Raw genomic sequence first — 27,335 nt, 5'->3', positions numbered from 1 at the left:
ATGGCGGCGAGCGGACTTCCGGCGTGTGTTCTTAAGGGTGCGTCCGGGTGGCTGCTGCAAGTGTCACCCAGAGGGTTCCAGCCTCTGTGCTGCATAGACTACAGCGGTGATGGCGGGCAGGCGGTTTGGCTGGAGCCGGGCAGCTCTTCTCCAGCTCATTCTTGGTGTGAACCTGATGGTGATGCCACCCACCCAGGCCCGGACTCTGCGTTTCGTTACTTTGGTAATGAGAGATGGGGTCGCCAAGGGCTGGCCAGTGCTAGGTGGGCACCGGCCTGCTGGTGGAGGGAGGGGCGGGGCTTTGCTGGGGTCTGGGGTCTGGAGTAGTGGGGAGACGACTGGCCTGTGGGGTTGGGGGCCAGGGTTCGCAGTTTTTGTGAGGCCCTGGGGTATTTAGGGTGGGGGGCAGGGTGCACGGAGTTCTGTATTAGAGGATAGATAGGTGAGTCTGCCTTGGGACTGGGATGTAGTTCAATGATTAATAAGAGATTCACTTCTAAAGCAACCTTTGGTGATTTTTTTTCCCAGTTCCCCCGCCCCCACCCACCCCACACATACACCTGCATTGCTTTCATTTCTTTCCCTTTCCCTCCTGTACTTTCGGTTTTCCCAACGTCTCCAGCGGCATTGCTTAGCCAAGTTAGAGTCTCTGGAGGCTGCAAGAAGTTAGTGACTTCTAGGTTGGGGTTTTTCACAGTGGGTAGAGTTAAGGTTCTCAACATGGGGCAGGGGTTGGCTCTGTGTCCACCCCAAGGAGACCCTCTGACCTCTGGGCTAACCACTTTCTTTCCTCAGCTGTACCGACATGGAGACCGCTCTCCAGTGAAAGCGTATCCCAAGGACCCCCATCAGGAAGACAAATGGCCCCAGGGCTTTGGTCAGCTAACCAAGGTGGGTCAGGAGCCAGCTCTCTCTCAGGATGAGCTGTAGAACCGGTGACCTCTGGAGCAGGCTGCAGAACTCACCAAACTGCTTTTCCCCATGTGCATGCTAACTTTGGCCACATTTCTTCAGCTTACTTTCATCCGTGCCCAGATTAAAATGAGCACACACAATGCATGCACAATCAACCCCTTAATAAACGACTTGTGGGATCAGATTAACCCACTCCTGCTTCCAACCACAAGGTGGAAAGCAGCCGTGGCTAAGCCCTATTGTTCTCATGAGCCATCCCCCTCCCCCTGGGCCTCTTAACCCTTGGGTTTGCCCACAGGAGGGGATGCTGCAGCACTGGGAGCTGGGCCAGGCTCTGCGACAGCGCTACCATGGCTTCCTCAACACCTCTTACCACCGACAAGAGGTAAGGCTGGGAACTCTAGAGGGAGCGGGGATCGTCTGTTCTCACTCTCTGCCCTCAGGGAGACTACCAGTGACCCGGGCACTGTGGCCTTCCTCCATGTATCTCTGGTTACAGCTGCAGGACGAGACGTCCACGGGCTGTCTGGAGCAAAACTCTGGAGGCTGAGTTGCCCCTGCTTGGCTTGGGAAGAAGCCAAACTGTTCAAGCATCCAAGCCCAGACTTAAGGGCCTCGCAGAGTAGTTTCTGACTCTGTGAAGTAACTCAGGCTTTCCTTCCAAGTACTGTTTCGGGCCAGGCACTGTGCTGGCACTGTGTGTAACAGTGTGTCAGCCAGATCCAATCTTTGTCTCTCATGTTACTGTTTCCTTGAGGGCCGGCCCTATCCTGATTTTGCCCTTTCTCACTTCTTCCTCTCTTTTCACAAGTAGTTATCTCTGTTCCTCATCTTATTTCCTCTCCTACTCTCTAAGCCAGTTATTAAGGGTGGGGAGGGGGGCATTGTGTGTGTGTGTGTGTGTGTGTGTGTGTGTGTGTGTGTGTGTGTGTGATTAAAGACAGTTTCTGCCCCCAAGGACCCGGGCCTCGATAAGGGAGACAGGTGTTGTAATAAACCAGGCAGGCCGGCAGAGCCGAGAGCCTTGTTGAGTAAGCACTTCGGACTGGGAGTGGCATTTGACCTATAGCCGTTCCTGCAGGAATTCTTTGCAGATGGCAGGGATAGCAACCCTACCAGTCTAGGCTGGAAGAGGGGTGGGGAAGGCCAGAGAAGGGGAGAGGGGCAGATGCATGGTGGATTTACAATTTGCTGGGTGAACAGCAAGAACTGGGGCTCCACTGCGAGGCCAGAGCTGCCCCCACCCCCCAACTCCCACAGGTGGGACTGGTGTTGTCATCTCTGCAGGTTTATGTGCGAAGCACAGACTTTGACCGGACGCTTATGAGTGCGGAGGCCAACCTGGCTGGACTCTTCCCGCCCGACGGGATCCAGCGCTTTAACCCAAACATCTCTTGGCAGCCTATCCCCGTCCACACCGTGCCCGTTGCCGAGGACAGGGTAAGCCTGGCCCGCCCTTCCCTCGAGGCGACGGCAGGAACGACTCTGGCTGTTGGCCTGCTGATCCCTGACTCCTTCTCTGCCTCTGCTTACCCGCTCTGGCCTGCAGCTGCTGAAGTTCCCCTTGGGCCCATGCCCCCGCTTTGAACAGCTGCAGAATGAGACCCGGCGGACGCCCGAGTATCAGAACGAGAGTGTTCAGAATGCAGTGAGTGGGGCTGAAGTGGAGGGCACCACCCCGACCTTCAGCCCCGGGCAGGACTGACCCCCTGATCGTGTTTCATAGCAATTCCTGGATATGGTGGCCAATGAGACGGGGCTCACGGACCTGTCCCTGGAGACCGTCTGGAATGTCTACGACACGCTATTCTGCGAGGTGAGCCGGCTCAGGTCTTCTCTCACAGCTCGGCAGGCCTGCATGGCCAGGCCAAGTAAAACACTGTGCCTGGATGCCATGCCCCTGGGGTGGTCCAGGCAAGCCACCTCTTGTGAAACAGAAGAATTTCCCTCACGGGTGAGAAAGAACCTCAGAGTGGGAAACAAGTTTGTTGATGGTCAGCAGTTCCCACTTCTCCCCACCCAGAGCTCTCGTGGTATCCGACTCCATTCTGCTGAGTCACACTTTTGGGGCCCGAGCCTCCTTTCCTGTTCCCTGCCTCCTCAACACCCTCCACCACGTCTCCCGGTTCCAGACCCTCTGCCTCTCCTCTGCCTCCCCTCACACACACGCAGGCACCATCCCAGCGGGGAAGAGAGCTGCTCCCGGGAGAGGCTCTGGCCGGGGCCGGGGAGCTAACCTGCCCGCTGCCGCACACAGCAGACACACGGGCTGCCCCTGCCGCCCTGGGCCTCGCCCCAAACCATGCAGCGTCTGAGCCGGCTGAAGGACTTCAGCTTCCGCTTCCTCTTCGGGATCTACAAGCAGGCAGAGAAGGCCCGGCTGCAGGGGGGTGAGTGACAAGACCAGCATGTCACTCCCCTGAAAGAACCCAACAGCGTTAGAAACCTTCTGCAGGGGGGTTTCTCACACGCTCACTTCTCTACCTGAAGAGTTCTCCGCTCTTTGAGGACCAGTGAACCCTAGTTATCCCGTCAGTCATCAAAGCCTCCCCAGTCCCCCAGGTGCTTAGCACGTCTGTCACTAGTACCAGTGACCACAGGCTGGTGTGCATCTTGTGTGTGTGTGCGTGTGTGTGTCCATTCATATTCTTAGTTTCACCCATATCAGGAAACCCTCTGTCCCCTCAAATAACTTCCCACCTCCCCCAAAGGACCACCAGGGGCCATTCTGAAAGAAGGCCAAGAGTAATACACAGGCCACACGCTGATCTGAGCGCTCAAGGGAATGCCAGCTGCCAGACCTTCCCAGCATCTCGGTTCTCCGAGTTTGCCCCTGACAGAGTGCCCCTGGCCTGGTGCTGCCGTCTGATGCTCCCTGAAGCAGCCTTAGGTTTACATTTGTTCCCAACTGGAGTAATCATTCAAACACAGGCAGGGCCTCATTGCCCCTTTATGAATAAATGGGCAGGTTTCTGCGTCTGTGTTGAAATAGGGGTATCTTGTTTTATCTTGCTTCCTTCTGTAAATTTGAAAGTTTTTAAGTGGGATTCCTCTGACGTGTCCTCTCTGCTGGGATCAGACCCAGGGCTGGCAGAGGGTGAGAGGCCCTCAGGTAGGTCGGTCGGAAGACGGTGAAGACCGCAGCCGCTGACACGGGGGGACTCTCTCCCTCAGGCGTCCTGCTGGCTCAGATACGGAAGAACCTGACGCTGATGGCAACCACCTCCCAGCTCCCTAAGCTGCTGGTCTACTCTGCGGTGAGCTCCCACGGCCCTCAGGGGGCTCAGGGCACGCGGAAGCTGGGTTCCTTCTCTCTTCGGTATCTGGGGTTTGGGGGGGGGAGCGGTGCTGATGGGAAGCCCTTCCTCTTATAGCACGACACCACGCTGGTGGCTCTGCACATGGCGTTGGGCGTCTACAACGGCGAGCAGGCCCCCTATGCGTCCTGCCACATGTTTGAGTTGTACCAGGAGGACAGTGGGTGAGTGGAGCGTGCAGTCTGCCCTCGGGAGGGGCGCCCAAGTGGAGGGCGGGGCTGTGGGCAGCCTGAGGGGACGCTGTTAGCCTGGGGAGCCACTGCCCTCGTGCTTCCCACCCACCCGCAGGAATTTCTCGGTGGAGATGTACTTCCGGAATGAGAGTCACAGGGCCCCATGGCCCCTGACCCTGCCCGGCTGCTCTCACCGCTGCCCGCTGCAGGACTTCCTCCGCCTCACAGAGCCGGTCGTGCCCAAGGATTGGCTGCAGGAGTGCCAGCTGGCAGGCGGGCCCGCAGACACAGGTGAGTTGCCGTCTGCCTCTGTGCTGGCCAAGGCCCAGAACGGCTCCTGGTTCCTACCCAGAGGTCTCCAGAGCACTTCCAATCCTGGTGCAGGTTCCCAGACAGTCTCCTTCCCACCCTGAGACGCACTCCTCACCCTCAGGCAATGCCCTTCTTACAGCGTGAGGAAAGCCTTGCAGCTGGGAGGGAGAGGACCATCTCATCCTTCCCCCACCTGGTGTCCTGGCCCTCTCCTTGGCGTGAGCCCCCGCTGGGGGCCCGCGTTTCCACTTACACCCCGGGTTCGTTTCCTCTGACCTCCACGTGGGCCCCAGTGCTCAGTGTCGCCGCTCTGCCAGATCAGTCCCGTTGCAGAGCCTAACAGAGACTCCTTTGGCCCACCTCCTTCTCCGGTGCCACTCCCGTTCTCCCCCTTTCGGATGGGATCCTTCAAAGAGTTGCCTAGACTCTGCTGTCACCTCCTTGCCGCTCATTCTCAGACTCACACTGGACAGTCTTCCGTCACCTGCCACTCCACAGAAGTCACTGTTGTTGAGGACCAGTGACCTCCTCTAGCCCCAAAGCCAGCTAACCAGTTCTTCAGTCAGCTCCTCTCACCTGTCAGCGGCGTTATGGAGTCGGTCACTCCTTCTTTGACTACTTTCTTGCTTACTCTGGTTTCCTTCCTCCTCCCCGCAGGCAGCTTTCTTTACTGGCTTCTCCTCCCCACTAACCAGCAGATGGCCCCGGGCTCATCAGCCTGGCTCTTTCCCCACTGATGCCCTCTACTCAAGTGAGCTTACCCAGCCCTATGGCCTCATGTTACCATTTCCATGCTAAGTTCTTTTTATGCCTCGTGACCTCTTTCTCTCTGAGCCGCAGGTTTGCACATCCAGCTGTGGACTCGAGGTCTCTATGTGGATGTCAGCTAAGCCGTCTCACAGTGGAGGTCTAAGCCCACATGCTCTCCCTGAAGGCTTCCCCGCCTTAGTTAGTGCAGCCTCAGCCACGCAGGTGCACAGCATGTCCCAAGGTGCCATTCCGAGTGCCCTCTCCTCAGACCCCCACCTCCAACCACCAGCATATCCTGCCAGTCCAGTCTTTAAAATCCGTGCTCTGGCTCCCTAGCTCAGTCTACCATCATCTCTTGCCAGAAGTACTGAAAAGCTTCCCAACGTTCTTTCTGATTTTGTTCTTGGCCCTACCAGTCTGTCAGCACAGCAGAGTTAAATTTTTTAAAAACATGAATCGGTTCACATCACTACCCTTCTCAGAACTGTCCAAGGGCTTCCCGTCATCTGGAATAAAACCCACATTCTCTACTGTGGCCTTCAGGCCCTGCTCGGTCTGCTCCGGTGATACTGACTCTCTTTCCTAGACCATGTCGAGCTAAGTCCCTCTTGCATTTGCTTCCACCTCCCCCCACCCCCGCCCACTGGCCTGAGGACACTCTTCTCTCAGATCTTCTGTGTGTCTGACTGACTCCAAGGCTCAGGTCAGTGTGTTGCTTTCTTGGTGACACCTTGCCTGTGACCTGCCTGGCTTTGGTTCTCTCGACGGCATCTGCCACTAACCTGTCCTTTCTGTCATTTGCCTGTCATGGCATCTCCTCTCCTAGAAGGGAAAAGCCACACAGGACACTGTGTCTTGGCCGCCTGTGGTCTCCCCGTTGTAGGAATGGCACCTGGCATGTGGCAGGCGCCCAAACATTTGCTGAACGAACACTGACATGACCTTTCTCTCCTCCCCTGGCGCTGTGCTCAGAGGTGATCGTGGCCTTGGCCGTCTGCGGCTCCATCCTCTTCCTCCTCATAGTGCTGCTCCTCACCGTCCTCTTCCGGGTGCAGGCCCAGCCTCCTGGCTACCGCCACGTCCCAGATGGGGAGGACCACGCCTGACAACCACTCAGCCCCCTTCCCTCTGCCTCCTAGGGGAGGTGGGCTGGGCCCTTGCTCCTGACTGTTGCTGCTCCCCAGCCCATGGACAGGAGACCCTGGGTTGGGCCTCCCTCTGATCACCGCACCTAGATGAACAAGTGAGGCTCAGCTTGGCCCGAGGCACCTGTCACCCGGCATCCACGTGCCCGACGTTAACCAAGTACTGTGTCGGACACTGGCTTCCTCCAAACAGGATTTGCCTCCTCCGTGCTCCCTTCTAAGGACGTGAAATGTAGACAAGTGCTCCGGTTTCACTCAGGACCTCGGAGAAAAAGACTGCAGGAGACGGGGCTTGATCTGCTTTGCCTCTCCATCAAACCCTGCTCTGTCTTCCAACCCAGAGTCTTTGGCAGATGGCCCCAAGGACACGGTCTTGCCTCTCACCTCTCAGTGCTTATTTTAGCGGGAAGAACGGCCCAACACTGGGGGCACAAACACTGCCCGCCAGGGAGCCAGGTCACCCAGGAGCCAGCCAGTGGTTTGTCCAGCTGACGCCACCGTTAACTCCAGTGAGACATGATGCTTTCAGCATCTTTGTCACCCCTCTCCTTGAGCCGGTTGGAAGGAGGTTTGTGCTTGGGAGGGAGTCGGGGATGGCGGAGAGGGGACGGTGAGTTGTGGTACAGAATCCCGAAACCACTGTCCCCACCCTTAGTGGGGCTGGGATCCCTAGGTTGTGAGCTGAACAGCTCTAGACTGGCCCAGAATAGGACTGAGACAGCTTCCAGAGAATGAAGGTTTGGGACTCCCAGTGCTGGTTCTATGCCTTTTCTTCATTCTGGGGAGCTGAGAAGCCCTTTGACCAGATCGGAGCTGGAAGATCCACTCAGAAGCTCAGCTGGGTATGTTTTATTGGCCATGTGAATAGCGAGCACAGATCAAAAACCACTACCTGAGCACTGAGTGTCAGAGAGGAGAAAGGAGAGAAGCTCGGCTCCAGGCCACGTACAGCAGAGGCCCTTGGCACAGCAAGTCTGCCAACTCTGGAGTTCCTGGAGCTCAGCCCACGCGCGTGTCCGGTCCCCATGTCACGGTCCCAGTGCCCCAGCTCCAACGCTGGGACTCCGATACCTCGGCCCTTTAACACGAAGCCGCCTCTCGTCAAAGAACTTGTTCTCGTGGGGCTCCAAGCCCCTGCTTCGCCCCCGCTTCATTAACGTCTCTCATTTCTGAGTCCCAGCATCCTCCGGGCTCCAAACGAGAATGTGATAACCTAGGAGGAGTGAGACCAGAGGCACCTTCCATCATCAGCCTCTGAGAACTTGGAGCTGGCGTGGGGAACCTAGCACTTGGTCAGGAGACACCAGGAATCCGGGCAGCAGCCAGGCATTGCTGTGGCCAAGACTCAGCGAGAAGGACGGCCCTCGGTCCAAAGAGACCGTGGGCTCCTGGTTGCCATCTTCACTGACTATATCCTGGGGGTGGCTGGAGCAATGCTAAGCTGGGGTGAGCCTGCACTGAACCTTGGGGAATAGGCTGGGCTTGACCGGCCTCATGTACACTCACCCATCACGGAGGCCAGCGTGTCCCCCATGGGATTGAATTCATTGAGCTGCAGAGATAAGGGGATGAGCATGAGGAGGGAGTGGAGGTAGCAGAAGAAGGGCATGTGAGGAGTAATTGGTCATTTTTGATCCATGAGGTTGAATCCCTGCCTCCTCCCATTTATTATTTGAGGGCCCAGGCCTCACCGACATGATACCAGAAGATTCTGGGTCATACAGCTGATACATGATCTTTCCTGAGCTTCCATCAAACACATCGATCGTCCTTAATTCATGGGGGGAACAACTTTTGAAATTAGGATCTGGGTATCGGCCCACGACAATGAGGTTGTACCGAGGATGCCAGCTTGCCTAGGAGATGGAGAGGCAGGTCACAGGAGTAAATGCAGAACAGCATTGAGAGGGACAGCAGAAGTACCTTTGCCACTGACAACAACGGTTAATACAACTGCCAGCAATTTAACAACAGAGGTAAGACCTACATCAAACAAGAATGGTTTTGAAGTGCACGTGCATCTACCATCGCAAATGTAAAATCCCCAGCTGACCTTCCTGTGATCCTCAGGACACATGCAGGCCTTCTCTCTGCATTTTCTGACACTGCACCAGCTGATAAGTATTTTAACATCAGCGCGACCCGAGCGAAAGCGATGGTATAGTTGCTCAGCCATGTCCGACTCTTTGTGACCCGTGGACTGTAGCCCACCAGGCTCCTCTGTCCGTGGGATTCTCCAGGCAGGAACACTGGAGTGGGTTGCCATTCCCTTCTCCAGGGGGTCTTCCCGACCCAGGGATCTGCATTGCAAATTAGACCTCAGTTCTGAGCTCATCCCACAGCTCTCCCTCCAACATCAGGGAGTTGAGTAGAAAATGGCAAGTGGCTGAAACGGGGGAGGACCTCTCTGTTCCCAGATCACCCCACTCAAAACAAACTGAGCAGCTACTGGGATGACAGAACTGGATGGGATTTTCCCAAGAAAGCTTTTCAAGGAAGTTCTGAAGGGGACAAGACACGGTTAGCAGGAAGAAAGAGGTGCTACAGGCAATGGCTTGGAAATAAGTCACAGGTCACACCTGGGATGCTGTCAGTTGGTCTGGCTGATTGATACCAAGAGGGAGATAAGGAAGAAAGGGTCAACGGGAACACCAACCGCTGAAGGGCTGACATTACAGACAGCTTGGATTAGATGTGAGGTACGTTACGCTACGCTAAGTTGCTCAGTCGTATCCAACTCTTTGTGACCCTATGTGACCCTGTAGCCCACCAGGCTCCTCTGTCCATGGGATTCTCCAGGCAAGAATACTGGAGTGGGCTGCCATTTCCTACTCTAGGGTTGAGGTACGACGTGGGGGCCATTCTCATACCAAATCATTATTTCCTGAGTACTTCCTAGGCGCCAAGCATGTTGCCACATGCTTTAAGTACTTGGGTTCAAACTCACAACCACCACCTGTCAGTCAGATACTATTATTCCCTCTTTATAGATGAGGACATTGGGATCCCTACTGCGAGTGATTTGCTGAAGGAGTCTAACCTGGGGGGCGGGGGAATGGGCTCTGCCCGCCTGAACTGTGCTCTCCTGACCACACAAGTGCAGGCATGAGCTCCGGAAGTCCGAAGAGGGACTGTGGTTCTAGAAAAGAGTATAACCTGGGCAGCAGGAGGACTGGCAGAGTTCAGACTGGCAGCGGCGGGGGGGACGGGGGGCAGCAGGCATGGAGGACTTGAAGGTTGGAAGCCTTGGGGGTTAAGGCTAGAGAAGCCATAAATGGCTTGGCTAACTAATCCAAGTTAGCTCGTGGGTCAGCTGCACACACAGGTCACCAAAACTGAGGGCAGAACAGAGGGTCAGGATCTCAGAAAATGCCTGGGCTGCGTGGAAAGAACTCAGGAAAATCCACTTATCAAAGAGACATGACGAAGACTCAGCAAAACGGGCTCACAGAGCTGGACCAAAGGTGCAGAGTGAGCCACGGTGAGAAGAGGGCTGGGGCTGCGGCTGCGGCTGCCCTGTCCAGCGCCACCTCCCCACCATCACTTACCTTGATGGGTGTCAGGTGCTGGAAGTGGCGGTGAGGATGTGGGATCAGGCTTGGCGGGCAGTCCCACTGGCAAGCAGAGTAAACCCGGATCTCACTTTTCTGGTCAGTAGTCAGGAGCTGGGCTCCATCGGGACTGAAGTGAGCTGGCAAAGCGAAAAGCCCCTGAGCTCAAGGGACCCCAGGTGGGCCCTATCCTGGCCCGCAGGGGCACCTCCCTCCCACTGCTTCCTAGAGACAGGTGGCAGGGCCGTGATCTGGGCCGTGAACCAACACCCAAGAGGCTCAGCGGCTGGGAGGGCGGCTAGAGACAGGAGGGCTCGGGACCTCGGCCTGGCCAACGCTGTGCGGGGTTAAGGCCTGGCTGAGTGGCTTCCACGCTTTGCGGGAAAGGCCCTGAAACGGCGGGTCGGCGGGGTCTGCAGGAAGGCCGAGGTCTGGTATATCACACCTGCGTTGACAGGATGCCTGTGCGGCAGCGAGTGAAGGAAGCTGGATTTCCCTCTAACCTGGCGCAGGTCCCAGATTTTCACCGTTTGATCTACGGAGGCTGTGGCCAGGAGCCAGTCACAGCACGGGTTCAGGGCCACATGGGTCACCTTCTTTTTGTGCATTCTCAGATTCCAAAGCTGCGGACAAGAGCTCGGTTCAGGCTGGGGTGCAGAACCAAGGCTGGGGGTTGGGAAGGGAAAGGGAGGGCCTGGGCTCGCGAGAACGCACCTCCCTGCCATCCATGTTCAGCAGGATCACGTGCCCCACATTGTCTCCCGTGACCACCACTCGGCTTTTGACAGATACGTCCAAGCTGCAGAACCAGACGCTGGAGGGAGAGATTGTGCTGTAAGACTCTTAGGGACAGAGGCAAGTTGCATTTATTCACTGTTGCAGCTCATGTCTCACACACAGCAGACAGTCAATAAATATCCGTTGAGTGAGTGAATATCTTGTCATGGACTCCCAGTGAGGAGCACTCAAGACTCGTCCACCATTCCGACAAAGGGTATGGGGGTGGTGGGGCTCAGAAACTTGTCCAGTTACTTCTAGGCTCAGGATCCTCATGTGGTAAGAGTCCCTGAAGCAGCCAAACCCAGAGCCGTAAGGCGAGTCCTCAAGTCCGGGCCTGCCCCCTGGAGCCCTGAGGAAGACTCAGCTGTTGTTTTCTCTCTCCACTCTCCACCCTCTGGGTCAAAGGAGAGGACACTCCACACAGGGACTGCCCAACTCTTCCTCACTGCTGGCTGGAAAGGAACTCCTGCCCCCTTCTGAGCACTTAGGGGAAAAACCACACCAACTTGGAACTACCTGCTGTTTCTGTCCCTCAGACCACTTGATATGAAGGGACGGGTCAGGGTCGGGGGAACGTCAGGGATCCTGATACCCAGTCGGGAGAGCCCAGATTCACATTTTCCCCTCAAATCTCTGCTACCCTGCTTTCTGCATCCCTTGTAAACATCTTGCAGGAGGAGGGCTCCTTGTAGAAGAGTAAGGTCGCCTGTCACCTGTCCCGTTGCTCCTGTATTTCTTACCCCTGTGTGGCAGCCCAGTGCTAGGTAGAACCCCGCACCCTCACACACTTGGGCAGAGTCATATCTCCGACTGAAAACCAAAGTGACAAGCATTTTGTAATTTCTCTAGCCACACGCTCTTGGGGAGTCCAAAGTGCTTTGTGGACATGATTCTATCCATTTCGGCTTCCATCAAGGAGCTGGCCAGGTCATTACACCCCAGTGAAAGCAAGGAATGGAGTCTTAAGGTCTTAGTTCCTGCTCCAGGCTTGAAGTAGTTTTTAGACTAATGACACGTTGGCTTGTCCAGTGAGAATCCTAGGTCTAGTCGGATACAGGAAGGACTGACAGAAGAGCTGAGACTGTTCCCTTGCCGAGAAAAGCTGAGGTTCTAGAACCCATCCCTGAAACAGGAACCCACCTGGCCCAGAGGAATAGCAGCTAAAGAGTCAGAGGGAAGGGTGAAAAGGAGCTAATCCCTTTCTTCCCTGTGCCGGGTTTAGGGAAAAGAAATGGGATCCGGGTGCTCTCACCACAACTACACCGAGAGCCTAGAAGCCCTTTCCCCTCTTGAGTTAAAACTACTCACTTGCAGGTGTCTGAGCTGGCAAAAACTCGGAGAGTGTTGCCTTTAAAATCTTGCAGCCTAGTCGTTCCCTCCATTGAGGAGGTGAAAAACTGGTTGGTATTGAGAGGGTTAAACTTCATCCCAGTGATGCTCCCTCCAGCTCCAATCTAACACAAGGAAGAAAAAAGTCAGTGAGTGATACTGGCCCATGAACGGACAAAGCCTGGGCGCACATCCTCTGATTGGACACAAGAGCCATCCAGGCCACACTTGGGGCCGGGCCAGCTTGGATGCCTAGACACTAGGGTGCTCTCCACAGTACTGCTTCTTAAGGTTCTCATTTTACACTTTTTAACGAACATACAGTAAGTTGGTTGTTTCTGGTATACAGCTTTATGAATTTTAACACATGTAGAGACTCGCACCACCACCACCACCACCACCAAAATCAGCATGCAGAAGTTGTGTCACTTCCCCCCCAAATCCCTCACGTTCTCCCACTGTAGTCACATCCTCCCCCGACTCCTCACCCCTGGCAACCAGGGATGAGTTCTTCATCACCATACAAGTTTTGCCTTTGATGGACTGTCGGATCAGTGACTCATGGTGTGCAGCCTTTTGAGACTGGCTTCTTTCATTTCACTCGGTGTAATGCCCCTGAGTTTGATCCAGCCTGCTCTGTGAATCTATAGTTCATCTCATTTTATTGTTGAATATCCTATTGTGTGGATGTACCATAATGTATCATACAAGTGCTCTTTTCAGAGGAGCTTCAGCTTGGAACAATGGCTGGGTTAGGTAGGCTGGTGTCAGACCTGAGCTCATTTTTTGCAGACATACCAGACGATGATGAAGATAATCATGATGACATTGGCAGCATAACCTTATTAAGTGCTTATTACATATCAAGTGCACTGTTTTAAGAACTTTATATCCTCCAGGCTCCTCCTCCAGTTCTCCTGTATGTTGTTGCTCTCCCAGCCTTACTTCTACAAGGCCTCTTACACACCATTCACTTAACTCACTCAGCACACTAACTGGTACTTCCCATTCCCTCTATAAAACGTTCTAACTGATGCCCACGGTTCATCGAACCCTTGCTGCTAGTAAGTTAATCTGCTCCCACTAGCTGAGTTCTATGCTTATGAAGGGTTAGTTGTGTTTGTTCTTAAACCTAGATATGTCAGTTGTACTTTGTATTGTAATCATGTAACTTAACATGTAATTTATTAAACATTTGAACTTTAAACACAAAACATTTCATTAAAATGTAATTTAATTAAAATTGATGAAATATGTGCAAAAAGAATGACCACTGTGGTTTCTATGAAATCCACATTGAACACTTTGGAAAAACTAGATTAAAAAGATTTGCTAAAATAAGAGTTGCTGAATTAAGCCTGGGAGAGATACTTATAAACAATTAGGGTGGGAAATAGTGAAAACTTAAGAGAATCTGCAATCAGACTGCTTCACAACTGATTTTAAATTATGTCTCCACTTTTGGGAAATGGAAACTAGACGCTGTAAAGTATGCATTATGGATTCGGTTTATGTAAGACCAGGTGAACCCGAATCAGTGAGCACTTACTACAAGAAAGGACTGGCCCTATGTCAAAACATTAGTAATAAGCACTTATGTAAACATTTTCAGGTAAAATGCATGCGTGTTCTTCTAGCAAGGGTGGATTAAGTAGTTACGACAGCTCTTGCACTGAGAAGGACTACATAAACCTGGACAAAACACAAAAAAGAAAATGTGTTTGAGACTTTCCAATTCCAGTCATGGTGGGTTAGCTGGTTTCAGGCCAACCTGTCAAGAAAAGCTAGAAAAGGTAGATGAGGTGTATGTTCTCAAAGGAAAGTTTCTGAAGTCAACGAAGAGCTATCAAGGCACCAAGGACTACCAAGTCCAGCCTCCTAGAGAGAAGAGAAGCAGAGAGGTAAGTCTGACATTTCAATGCTGCTTCTGCTCCTGAGGCCTATGCAGGTGAGAAAGCTGTATGGCTGAGGAGCTGAGAAGTTCAGCAGAAGTTCTGTCAATCTCAAAGGAGGCAAAAACAGAGTCCAGACCTGTCAGAGAGGAAAGGTTTTAGGAAAAAAAAAAAAAAATGCAGGTTTTAGTTAGGATCCCTGAAACCCCGGAAATAAGAGCAAACGAAACAGACCCTCCCTCATGAAGACTGAAGTCCACATACAAATCATTTCCATCTCTGAGTAAGATGATCTGATTCTACCTGACCTGCCTGGCAGAGAGAAAAAATTCTTTTTGTAAGAGCACTCAAAACTTAAAATTATATCTCTGCAAATTTTCATATGCAATATTTGGCATCAAATCTAAAACTGTCCAGCATATCAGAAATCAAGATCAAATAACCAACCAAGAGAAAAAACACCAGCTTAAAGACACAGAAGATCCAGGTATTGGTGCTATTAGACATTGGCTTTAAAATAATTGTAATCAGTATACATTTTAAAAAGAGACCTAATTAAAAAATGGACAAAGAGAATTCCCTGGAGGTCCTATGTTTAGGACTTGGTATTTTCACTCCCATGGTTGGGGTTCAATCCCTGGTCAGGGAACTAACATCCCACAAGCCCCATGGTACAACCAAAAAAAGGACAAAGGATTTCAACAGACATTTCTCCAAAGAAAATATAAAAATAGTGGCACATGAAAAGATGCTCAACCTCATTAGTCACTAGGTAATGCAAATAAAAGTCACAGTGAAATACTATTTCATAGCCATAGGAGGCTATAAACAAAAAGACAATAATGAGTGTTGTAAGACAGCCTATAGAATGAAAAAAAATAGTGCAAACTATATCTGACGAGGGATTAGTATCAACAACATATAAGGAACTTGGACAACTCAATAGCAAAAAAAGGAGAAACAAATAATCTGATAAAAAAAATGGACAAATATTGAATAGGCATTTTTCCAAAGACATACAAATGGCCAAAGCGTATATGAAAAGGTGCTCAAGGTCACTAACAGAAATACAAAATTACGAGGAGATGTCACCTCACGCCCAGTTAGAATGACTATTATAAAAAAGACAAGCGATAGCAAGTGCTGGCCAAGATGTGGAAAAAGGGAACTCTGGTATATTGTTGACGGGAATGTAAATTGGTAGGGGCATTATGGAAAACAGTATGGAGGTTCCTCCATGAAAAACTCAGAAGGGAGCTACCAAACTATCCGGTTAATTCTACTTTTGAGTATGTATCAAAAGGAAAGGAAATCAGTTTCTCAGAGTTCTGTCCTCCTGTGTTCATTGCAGCATTATTCACGATTCCCAAGATATAGAAACAACTGTCTGCTGATCAATGAATGGATAAAGAAAGAAAATGTGAGAGATATATATGTATCAAGTGGAATATTATTCAGCCTTAAAAAAGTAAATCCTGCCACTTCTGATAACATGGATGAACATGGAGGACATTATGCTAAGCGAAGTCAGACACAGATAAATACCGCATGACCTCACTTATATGTGCAATCTAAAAAAGTCACTCACAAAGGCAAGAGAATAGTGGTTGCCTGGGGCTGAAGCGGGGTAGGGCAATGGTGAGATACTCGTCAAAGGACACAAAGTTTCAACTATTCATGAGATCTAATGTATAGCATGGTGACTATAGTTAATAATTATTTTATATGTGAAATTTTCTAAGAGAATGGATCTTAAGTGTTCTCAGCATACACATAGAAAACTACGTAAGATGATGGATGTTAACGAATTAGCTTGATTGTGGAAATCATTTCACAATACATACATGTATTAAAACATCATGTTGGGTCCCTGGTGGTCTAGTGGTTAGGACTCTGTGCTCCCACTGCAGGGGGCTCAGGTTCCATCCCAGGTCAGGAACTAAGATCCACATGACACAGCCAAAAATGACAAATAAAGCAAAAACAAAACCACACTATGATGTACACTAGATATGCACCATTTTTATTTGTCAGTCAAGGATGTGGAGGAACTAAAGCCCTCCGACATTGCTGGTGGGAAAGTGAAATGGAGTGCTTTGGAACATAGGCAATTCTTCAAAAAAATTAAACACACAATTACCATATGGCCCCAAAGATACATATACCCAAGAAAACATATAGTCAACAGAAATGAGTACGTATGTTGATATAAAAACTCGTATGTAGATATTCACAGGAGTATTATTCACAATAAAAGTTAAAAAAGCCTAAAAATCAATGACCCAAACATCCATTTCAAGAAGCTGTAAAACAAACAAGAAGCTAAAACCAGAGAGTAAGAAGAAAAAACAGAAATGAATGAAATAAATACACTGTGAAGAAAAATCAACAAAGCCAAAAGTTAGTTCCATGAAAAGACTAATTAAATTGATAAATCCCAGCTGAGAATGACCAAACAAAGGAGAAAGCACAAATAACCAATTTAGTGGATGGAAAAGATATCTTAGACATTTTAAAAAGTAATAAGAGGACATCATAAACAATCTTTTGCCAATAAAACTGAAAATTCAGAGGAGATAAGCACATTCCTAGAACAGTACAAACTTACCAAACTGACAGAAGATGAAAAGGAAAAATTTGAATAGTCTGATAGCTGTTAAAGAAACCGAGTCACAACTAAACACTTTTTCGCAAAGTAAATTCCAGATCTTAATTGCTTCAGTAGTGAATGTACTAAATATTTGAGGAAGAAACAATCTTTTTTTAAAAAAAAAAGTTTATTTTCAAATTGTCTCATAGAAAAGTTGTGAGAACAGCACAAAGCACTGTTTTTTTCTGGAACCATTTGGTAATAAATTCCCAACATGAAGTCCCATCACACTCAGATACTTTACTGTGTACTTCCTAAAAGAATGTTCTCTGACATAGCCCCAGCAAAACCAGCAAAACTTAGGGTATCTAAAGTAGTTCAGACTCATAGAAACAGAGAGTAAACCTGTGGTTGCCAAGCGCTGGAAGGAAGGGGAAATGGTGAGCTGTTAGTCAGTGGGCACACAGTCTCAGTTTTACAAGATAAAAAAATTCTAAAAAAAAAAAAAATTCTAGAACTCTGTTGCTAAAAATGGAAATACAGTGTTAACTGTGCACTTAAAAATGGTTGAGATGACACATTTCAGGTTATGTGCTTTTACCACAGTTTTTAAAAGAAGCAGTACGACTTGCTAGAAATATAATTGTAAAGGTTAAAAAGTGGGGAAAAGAACATTTAAATTAAAAAATCAAATTTGGTTTATTTGGTAATAAACCAAAACAAACAAAAAACAGTGTAGTTTTTTTTTTAATAGCACAGATAAGGAAAATCATATGCTGACCTCAACAGACACAAAAGTATTTGAAAAAATTCAATTATCATTCATGATAACAGCTTCTGGCAAACTAAGAATAGAAGAGGAACTTACTTAATCTGATAAAAGGTATTAAAAACAAACAAGCTCCCAGGTGCATAGCCAAGAAAACTGAAAACAGTTGTTCAAACAAAAACTTGTACATAAACGAACATTCATGGCAGCTGAATCAAAAGAGCAAAATGCAGAAACAATTCAAATGTTCAATGACAGACGAGTGGCAAAACAAAATTTGGTATATTTGTACAATGGAATATTATTCAACCTCAAAAAGGAATAAAGTACTGAAACCTGCTACAACACGGACGGGCCTTGGAAATATTATGCTAAGGAAAAGGAGCCAGACCACCAAGGTAAAATACTGTATAATTCCACTTACATGCAGTACCTGGAACTGTGAAATTCAGAGACAAAAAACAGATTAGGGGGGCTGGGGAAGAGGTAATAGACAGTTATTGTTTAATGGGTATAGAGTTTTATTTGGGGATGAAGAAGTCCTGGAGATGGATAGTGGCAATGACTGCACAATATAAATGTACTTAGTGCCATTGAACTATATGCTTTGAAATGGTTAAAATTGTAATTCTCATGTTATATATAGATTATCACAATAAAACGCAGCAGATATTTCAATGATAAAACATAAAAGCCTTCTATAATGAAGAACAAGATAAGAATGCCTGTTAGAGCAAACATTCAACAAGGTACTAGAGGCCTCAGCCAATGAGATAAGGCAAATAAAAAAGAAGTGTAAAAATGGTAGAGGAAGAAATCAAACTCTCATGATTTACAGATGAAAAACTGTATAGGGGAAAAATTTAAATCCCTCAGAGAAACTATTAAAATTAATATGAATTTCTACTTCCAACCATGATGGAGTGTCAGAAACCAGATATATCCTCCTGCCTTAACACAACTAAAAAAATGGAAAAATACATGAAATAAGTTTTCACACACTGGCCAACAGGCAGCACAAGAGGGAAAAGAGTGAGGCAGCCATGTGATTGCCCCAATTTAATGCTTGGAGAGCATACCCAGGCTGTAGCATAGGCAGGGAGGACCCAAACAGCCTAATAGTCTCAATGGGCTCAGGAGACACTTGGGAAAGCCAGCAGGGCAAAATGCTGGAGAGGCTGATGTGCAGAGAGAGAGCATTATGGATATTTTCAGAGGGGTCCCCTCAGGCCTTTGAGTAAATAATATTGTGTAAATGTGTATAAGGAAACTATATAAAGCTAGGGCAGGAGAAGGGAGACATCAGAAATTAACAGGAGAAATCCTCAGAACGGTCTATATTCTCACCATCCAGAATGAAAAGATTCTTAACATAGCTCAAGCAGAGTCCTCAGAAGGGTACTGTCTCAGGGTGAGGCCAAAATCTAGACTATAGGCTGCTTTGCTACTGCTAAGTCACTTCAGTCGTGTCCGACTCTGTGCGACCCCATAGATGGCAGCCCACCAGGCGCCCCTGTCCCTGGGATTCTCCAGGCAAGAACACTGGAGTGGGTTGCCATTTCCTTCTCCAATGCATGAAAGTGAAAAGTGAAAGTGAAGTCGCTCAGTCGTATCTGACTATTCGCGACCCCATGGACTGCAGCCTACCAGGCTCCTCCATCCATGGGATTCTCCAGGCAAGAGTACTGGAGTGGGGTGCCACTGCCTTCTCCATAGGCTGCTTTAGACCCATGCTAACCGGAGTGGATTGAATAATGGGTAATTTATTCAATTACCCAAAATGTCTATGCTGTGATCCCTGGATCCTGTGAATATTTAGATGACAAAGGGAAAGAAAAATCATATGAAGAGGAACATAGAATGGGAGCAGACTTCACATCAGAAGTCATCTTCAAAGTACTAAAAGAAGAATAAAAAATCCTGTAAACCTAGAATTCTATACCCAGCAAAAATACCTTTAAAGGAAACTGCAAAATAAAGACTTCCTTGGACAAACAAAAGGAAAAAAAATGCATCACCAACCAACCTACATTATAGGAAATGTTAAAGAAATCTCTTTAAGCAGAAGATCAAAAGGAAGTCTGAATCATACAAAAGAATTTTAAAAACTGGAAATGGCAAATATGTGGGTAAATATTAAGTTTTTTTCTCATTTAAAAAACATCTTTAAAAGATACCTACCCTGCAACCCAGCCATCCCACCACCAGGTATTTACTCGGGAAAAATGAAGACATATATCCACACAAAGACTGTACGTGAAATCTTCATAGCAGCTGTATTGGTAACAGTCAAAAGCTGGAAAAAGTCTAAATGCCCTTCAATAGATGAATGGATAAATAAACTGGTATATCAATACACTGGAATACTACTACAAACTATTGATACCAGCAAAAATATGGATGAACCTCAAATATTCATACTGTATGAAAGAAGCCAGGGAAAAGAAAAGAGTCTATATCATATAGTGCCATTTATATGGGGAGCAGCTCCTGGAGGAGGGCATGGCAACCCACCTCAGTATTCTTGACTGGAGAATCCCATGGACAGAGAAACCTGGAGGACTATAGTCCATGGGGGTCACAAAGAGTTGGACATGACTGAAGCAACTTGGCATGCAAGCCATTTATATGTCTTGAAAATGCAAATTTATCAATAGGAATAGAAAGCAGATCAGTGGTTTTCAGGTGACAGGACAGAGAGTAGAAAGGGAAGGATTACCAAGGGGTGTAAGGAAATTTGGAGGTGTGATGGATATGTTCATTATTTTAATTGTGGTGATGGTTTCATGGTTGTATACATATTTATATATGTCAAGACTCATCAAGTTGCACACTTTAAACATGCAATTTATCATACATCAGCTATATCTCAATAAATATTTAAATAAAAACAAAAAGATAATTAACTGTGTAAAGCAAAAATCATAATGTAAGCTTTACAAAGTATGTAGAAGTAAAATAAAAGACAATGAGAGAAGGGAGAAAATGAAAGTCAGTACATAGTTGTAAGACTGTTACAATACATATAAAGTTGTATGATACTATTTGAATGTTCACTCTTACATTAAAAATGTAGACTGTGGTAAAGTCCCTGGCGGTCCAATGGTTAGGACTCTGTGCTTTCACTGCTGAGGGCCCAGGTTCAATCCCTGGGTCAGGGAACTAACATCCTACAAGTCTCATGGTCAAAAAAAAAAAGATGTACATTGCAAACTCTAGAACTACTACTAAAAGAGAGAGAAGGGAAAGAAGAAAAGTGTAACTAATAATCCAATAATGAAGATAAAATGGAATCACAAAAAGTACTCAAAAAGAAGGCAAGAAAAAATAATGGACCAAAACAATGAGACAAATATAGAAGATGACAGACTTAAATCCAATCATATTTATAATTAATCATATTAAATGTAAATGGACAAATGCTTCAATTAAAAGGTAGAGACTGTCAGAATGGATTTTTCCTTTTTCACCATGCCATGCAGCTTGCAAGATCTCAGTTCCCCAACCAGGGGCTTGAATCCCAGCCCTCAGCAGTGAAATCATAGAGTCCTAACCACTGGTTCACCAGGGAATTATTAGCAGGTTGCATTTTTTTAAAATGCTATCTACAAGAAACATTTTATATACAAATATACAAATACATTAAGAATAAAGGGATGAAAAAAGATATACAATGCAAGTATTAATCATAAAAAAGCTGCATGGCTACATTAATATCAAAGAAATAAAATTTCAGAACAAGAAATATTATCAGGGATAAAAGGAGACATCTCACAATAACAGAGGTGTCAATTCATCAAAAGGACATAATGCTAAATGTGTAAGCACCTAATAACAAACAAACATTTAAAGCAAAAACTAAAGGAAAATAAACAGAACCACAATTTTATAGTTGGAGATTCCAATATTCCTCTCTCAATAACTGATAAGAGATATAAAATCAGTAAGGCTATAGAACATTTAAAAAAAGGATACAAACACTATTAACCAATGTAACCTAATTAACATTTAAGGAGTAATTCACCCCAAAATACCACAGTACACATCTTTTTTCAAATGCATATGGAACACTCCAAAGACAATCAACATGCTAAGTTATAAAAGGTCTGGAATCACGAAATGTCTTTTGTTCCGTAACAGCATTGAACTAGAAATCAGTAACAGAGATATCGCAACAATCCCCAAATAGAAATCAAACAGATACTTCAAAATAATCCATAGGTAAAAGAAGAAATCATAAAGAATCTGGAAAGTAATTTATACTGAATGAAAACAAAAACACAACAAAATCTGTAAGATTCAGTTAGAGAAATACAGGGAAATGTATAGCATTGAATGGTTGTATTAGAAAACAACAACAAAAAAATCAAATAAAAATCCAAGTTTCTATCTTAAGAAGCCAGAAAAAGAAAAGAAAATTATACCCACAGGAAAGAAAACAATGGGGCAAAAAGAAAAAAAAATAAAGAAAACAGAAAAACAATGGAGAAAAATCAATGAAGCTAAAAGCTGGAAAATATCAACAAAACTGATGATCTTCTAGCAAGACTGATCAGGGGTAAAAGAAAAAAAAGACACAAATTACCAGTACCAATGAAAAGAGTGAGAACATTACAACAGACCTTATGAATATTAAAAAGATACAAGGCTTCCCAGGTGGCACTAGTGGTAAAGAATTTGTCTGCCAGTGAAGGAGACGTAAAAGACTCAGGTTTGATCCTGGGTTGGGAAGATCTCCTGGAGGAGGAAATGGCAACCCACTCCTGTATTCTTGCCTGGAGAATCCAAGGACAGAGGAGTCTGGTGGGCTATGGTACACTGGGTTGCAAAGAGTCGGACATGACTGAACATCTGAGCACAAGGGAATATATAAACAACTTTATGCCTCTAAATTCAACAACTTAGATAAAATGAACAAATTACTTGAAAGACAAACTGCCATGCTCCTTCAAGAAGAAATAACCTAAATTGCCTTACTGCTGTTAAACAATTGGAAATATAGTTTAACACCGTCCAACAAAGAAAACTCTAGATCCAGATGGCTTCACTAGTGAATCCTATGAAAAATTTAAGAAAAAAAATAGTACTAACTCTGCACAAACTATTCCAGAAAATTCAAGTAGAGGAAACACATCCCTGATACCAAAACCAAAGACATTACAAAAAAAAAAGGAAATAAGATATTTTTAAGTGGTCATCATCTGGTACAAGATGACTGAACCAGAATATGATCTAATAAGTAAAATACAACAGATTCTAGGGTAGAACACTTATATAAAAACATAAATAAAAGAATGGGTGTGTATAATAGTGTCTACACACATATAAAGATGCCCCATATGGGGATTTCAGGTAACAATTACTTTATTCTTTATATATGTATTTTTCCTGTATTGCGTGAATTTCTTACAATGAGCACAGGTAATTTTTACAATGAGAATGATCATTTTGAAAATTAAACACATGTCCCCTCGCCAAGGGCCTGAAAGATATCAAGACCAGAACCAAGGTCAGATGACTAAAGAAAAGATAAAATGAGGCACTGCTTCTCCCTTCCTCACTGGTTTCAAATCAACCTTCTGCTGTCGGTTTCTGGGAGTACAGACAGTTCTCCAGACCACCAAACCTTTCTTCTGCTACAGCCTACCTCCCTGCAAGTCACACAGTTTAAATGCCCAGACCAATCTCCACAACAGCGTGAGGAAGCTTCACGTAAACACACATTGTAAGGAAGGGTGATAAATCCCAAAGCACCTTCACCCTAACACAAGTTCAAAGCAGTTATCATTCCTCTTTTAGTCAGGAAGCCCTTCCCCAGGACACTCTTAGGCTATTTCTTAAATTTCTCTATTCTCGCATCCTGGCTGCTTGCTGGGGAAGGTGGGGGCGGGGTGGGGCGGTGGCGGCAGCAGCAGTGAACAAATCTCTTCCTGTTTGAGCTCTGGGTTCTGACTTCAACTTAAAGTTCCACTTCCTGGTGGTCATCTGTCTCACCAGCTGGACAGAAAGCCATTCTTCGGACTTCAGGCACTTACTTTCTTGAATAATCTCATAGCTTGAATCCTAATCTCTCAAGTCTGTCTAACCTGGCCTTTTCTGATGAGCTGTTCTCCAAACCGTCCATTTCAAAGAACTCATCGTGGGTTTAGCTATGGCCTCTAAACCAGAGGTAGAAAAAGTGAGCTAATGAAGAATCCAGTTCACAAATGTGTTTTGTTTAGCTACAGAGCATGTTCAATTTCATTTGATTCCCAACATTAAAAATCAGGTATTTTAAATTAAAACCCTTGTGTCCTATTGGCAGGAATGTAAAATGGGACTATGCCGCTATGGAAAACAGTATGGTGGTTCCTCAAAAAATTAAAGAGTTACAATGTGATCCACTCTAGGTACAAAACCAAATGAACTGAAAGCACGAACTCGAAGAGATATTTGTGCAACTCTGTTCATGGCAGCATTATTCACAAAAGCCAAAAGGTGGAAGCAACCCAAATGTCCATCAAGAGATGAATGGGTAAAAGAAAAATGTGGTGTATACATACAGAGGAATAATATTTAACCTTAAAAAGGAAAGAAATTCAGATACATGCTGCAACATGGATGCACCCTGAGGACATGATGCTAAGTGAAATAAATTTGTCAGAAAAGGACAGGTACTGTCTGATTCCACTTGTATGAGACAGTCAGTCAAAATCAGAGAGACAGAAAGCAGCATGCGGTTGCCAGGGTCTGGAGGGAAGGGGGAACGGGAAGTCTGCGTTAATGTTTACAGAGTTTCAGTTCTGCAAGACAAAAAAGTTCTGGAGACTGGTTATGCAAGAACGTAAATGTTCTCACACTGAATGGTACACTTAAAAAATGGCTAAGGTGGTAAACTTTACGTGTCTCACTACAATTTTTAAAAATCCAAACATTTCAGACTTCATTTGAAAAACTCAGACCTGATACCACAGGACCTCAATTCTCACCTGTCAACCATCTCCAATTTATCGCTAACCACCATCCTGCATCATTCTTTTATCTGTCTGGCTTCTTTAGGTATGTGAATTTGCAGCTCCTGCTTTAAACCCAGAGTGTCACCTTTCACAGTATAGCCCTCCAATCTCAGTCCCCTACTGGGCAAGGTAAGAGTGTTCTCTTTGGTGGAGAAACCAACACTCTCAACCCCTTAGCGACTGATGGCAAACACTAGCACAATTAAGACCATCCCTAAAAAGCTCTTTGCCACACCTTGCCCCAAACACACTCTGCCTTTCCTCCTTTTCTCTCCATTTACCTAAATATTGTTCTTCCTCACATCTCACTCATCCATGAAACCTTCCCTATCGACTCTAATCCCCAGAGATTCTTCCTTCCCTCATTTCTGTAGCATTTAGCATCTGTATTGCTGTACAGTCAGTGATCTTGTAGGTATACATCTGACTTGCCCAGTTATATCACAAGGCCCTCATTCATTCAGCAAATACGAAGCAGCTACTCTAAGTACTGGGGATACGGTGGTGAGTTAGAAAGACAAGGTCCCTGCCATCATGGAGTTTACTGTATAATGGACAAAGACATACAAATCAGTAAAACATTTCAGATATTGATAAACACTGTGGGGGGACAGTGATGGAGGATAATAATGAGGTAGAGAGTCATTAGTGAGTAAGCAGAGCGGTCAGTAATAAGCCTTGTAGAAGAAGTATATTAAGCTGAGACCTGAATGGTAAGAGGAAGCCAGCCATGAGAAAAACCACGGGAAAGAGGACTCCAGTCAACAGGAACAGCAAGTCCAAAGACCCAATTTCAGAAACAGAAGTATCTAGTATGGCTAAAGCATAGGCAATGAGGAAGACAACAGCCAAGGTCAAGGAGGTAAGAAGGGGCTTAGATCCTATAAGTAACTTATGAGGATGATTAGTGTCTCATAGTTGCTAATATTTTAAGGGCAGGCATTCAATAAAGAGTTGAGTACCATCACCGTTTACTTGTTTGAAAATACCCAGTTACTTTTGATCCCAATTATCTCCTTGTTACTGGATGACTTTTCATCCCTTCAGCAAACATCTCTTCAGTACTATTGTCTGGCAGAGGGTACTGCTCACCCCTTTAATGAAGGTAGGTTTGTCCTTTAGGCCAAAGTTCCAGAGCAAGATATCTCCCCCTTTGGAGCCCACAGCCAGGGTGCTGGGGTGAGTTGGGTGCCACGCCAGGGATGTGGCCCTCCTGTCAAAAGGGGCAGCCTTTTGGAATATCCGGTAAGAAGCCAGAGAGTTCAAAAAAGACTGCTGGAGACCCTAATACAGAGAGAAAAGAATTAAGTTGAATTAAAACACAAGGGTAAATTGCCTATCTCTGACTCCTCCATAGATGAGGCCTGGGGCCAAGTTCTCCCACTAAGGGAAAACTAACTGCCTGGCTCTGTGCATAAAAAGATTTGCAATACACATAATCTAACCACAGAAATCAAGGAGGCAGAGTGCATTCCTGCTGGGACCCCTACAGCATAGGACTTCTATCTTGTTGAGAGCCCAGTAGGCCAGTCACCAAGGTGGGGATGATCTCTCTGACAACCCGGTGAACCAACCCAGCATCTAATTTTGGAGGATCCAGAGGCTTAAAAAGGCACCATACAAACCCCTGAATTCTTCAGCCAGGAAACGCCTCACCTGCTGTAGTGATGGCCAGGCAGCTGTGCCCAGCTTATGCTGGTGGAGGGCCCTGACGATGCTGCTGCATAGCGGCGGGACCCGCAGGCTAGCCAACCCCGCCCAAAGGCCTGAGTCAAATCTTCTGCTAGAACCTGCCAAGCAGAACAGACACATATTTTCCGCTCCAGTCTCACGAAGGCAAGATTTTTCTGCCGAATATGCCAGAAAGAAAGCCCTATTGCTTCTTTTGGCAGAGACAATCTCTATCACCTCCTAAGATCTTTTCAGGTTCTGCTCAGTCTCACCCAGCACAACAAATAAATAGTGAGCAGGGATTCAATCTCTTCCAAAAAAACATTCCCCAAAACAGTAATTCTTTAGTGAAACTGTGATCTTGCAGGGTTCCTGAGAAGCGAGCCCAAGAAACACACAAGAATTGCAGAACTCTTCTCAGTTTGGGGTGGAAAACTGATGATAGGGTTGAGTGACAATTTAAAAGTCATATGTAAAGCACAATAAAAAGATTTTAAGATGATATAGTGGAAGCCAGTAAGAGAAGCAGTTTTTTCCAAAATCCTGTATTACAATAATGTAGAAGTGACCAGCTGTGGGCCCCAAGTCTAATCTGTTCTCCTGAAAACCAGCAGGATCCACGGGGTCTGGCATGGGGCTAAATTCACTAGGCTACTTTTGGAGAGGAAGATGCACCTAGAATAGGAATAAAGCAACTCCGGATTACTAACCTGTATTTGAGGACCTGATCTCTATAAATCCTGCCTCTGGACAACCCTTTCTTTCTTCTCATGAACAACAACAATAAAAACACTTCATCGACAATCCCGTCTTTTGAGTTCTCTACTTTCCTTACAGCCCCAGGTTTTAGCCCCAAGAAACCCTAAGAGTGAGTTTTCAGAGGAAGGAAGGAAATTGAAGGTTCCCGCAGTTAAACCAAGGACAGATAGTAACTATCGAAATTAAGCACACACCCCACCACGCAAGGCAGGATTATCTTAAGCAGTTCTCAGTGTGTAAAAATGCCGATGCAAACAAGGAATTGGAAAAGTCGGTTGTGTCTGTTGTAACGTAGGTCATCTGCCTCGTCCCGTCACCTGAGGGAGGTTAAACCCAAGCTCTAAGGGTGTCAAAGGACCTACAGACAAAATGCATAGCCTGAGGCGC

The 27,335-nt window shown here is 46.6% G+C and overlaps 2 protein-coding genes across 8 annotated transcripts in view; one reads left to right on the top strand and one right to left on the bottom strand.

The window, feature by feature from the left end:
- The first annotated feature begins 10 nt into the window (after positions 1-10).
- Positions 11-11,097, top strand: ACP2 (acid phosphatase 2, lysosomal). 3 transcript variants are annotated; one of them, XM_061381437.1, is made up of 11 exons: positions 11-223; positions 796-891; positions 1,214-1,300; positions 2,203-2,355; positions 2,465-2,563; positions 2,642-2,731; positions 3,173-3,305; positions 4,090-4,172; positions 4,290-4,396; positions 4,521-4,696; positions 6,440-11,097. In XM_061381437.1, exons 1-11 carry the CDS (start codon positions 110-112, stop codon positions 6,571-6,573), a joined length of 1,272 nt encoding a protein of 423 aa, XP_061237421.1. In that variant the 5' UTR covers positions 11-109; the 3' UTR covers positions 6,574-11,097. The 3 variants fall into 3 exon arrangements, with proteins under 3 accessions (XP_061237421.1, XP_061237420.1, XP_061237419.1); XM_061381436.1 differs by having other exon boundaries at positions 2,176-2,355; positions 3,176-3,305; XM_061381435.1 differs by having other exon boundaries at positions 2,176-2,355.
- DDB2 (damage specific DNA binding protein 2) overlaps positions 7,447-27,335 on the bottom strand; it is a 35,949-nt gene continuing 16,060 nt past the window's right edge. The window contains exons 3-11 of one of the 5 annotated variants that reach the window (XM_061381432.1): positions 26,175-26,308; positions 25,611-25,802; positions 12,252-12,397; positions 10,878-10,977; positions 10,609-10,786; positions 10,161-10,303; positions 8,304-8,468; positions 8,119-8,164; positions 7,447-7,825 (exon numbers count right to left, since the gene is read on the bottom strand). In XM_061381432.1, the coding sequence (XP_061237416.1) occupies positions 7,776-7,825; positions 8,119-8,164; positions 8,304-8,468; positions 10,161-10,303; positions 10,609-10,786; positions 10,878-10,977; positions 12,252-12,397; positions 25,611-25,802; positions 26,175-26,308 (1,154 nt within the window). In that variant the 3' untranslated portion in view covers positions 7,447-7,775. Of the gene's footprint in view, positions 8,469-10,160; positions 10,304-10,608; positions 10,787-10,877; positions 10,978-12,251; positions 12,398-25,610; positions 25,803-26,174; positions 27,266-27,335 lie in introns of all 5 variants that reach the window. The other 4 variants (XM_061381434.1, XM_061381431.1, XM_061381430.1 and 1 more) reach the window with 4 other exon arrangements.

Source organism: Bos javanicus, chromosome 15, assembly GCF_032452875.1.
Source record: "Bos javanicus breed banteng chromosome 15, ARS-OSU_banteng_1.0, whole genome shotgun sequence".
NCBI classification, from domain to species: Eukaryota; Metazoa; Chordata; class Mammalia; order Artiodactyla; family Bovidae; genus Bos; species Bos javanicus.
This window is presented reverse-complemented; position numbering and strand designations above follow the sequence as displayed.

What these genes read in the sequence shown, in the direction of transcription:
- ACP2 (XM_061381435.1), top strand. Translation starts at nt 110, where the DNA reads ATGGCGGGCAGGCGGTTTGGCTGGAGCCGGGCAGCTCTTCTCCAGCTC. An exon ending in ACGACACGCTATTCTGCGAG is followed by an intron (nt 2,732 to 3,172) that starts GTGAGCCGGCTC and finishes TGCCGCACACAG; the next exon opens with CAGACACACGGGCTGCCCCT. An exon ending in GAAGGCCCGGCTGCAGGGGG is followed by an intron (nt 3,306 to 4,089) that starts GTGAGTGACAAG and finishes TCTCTCCCTCAG; the next exon opens with GCGTCCTGCTGGCTCAGATA.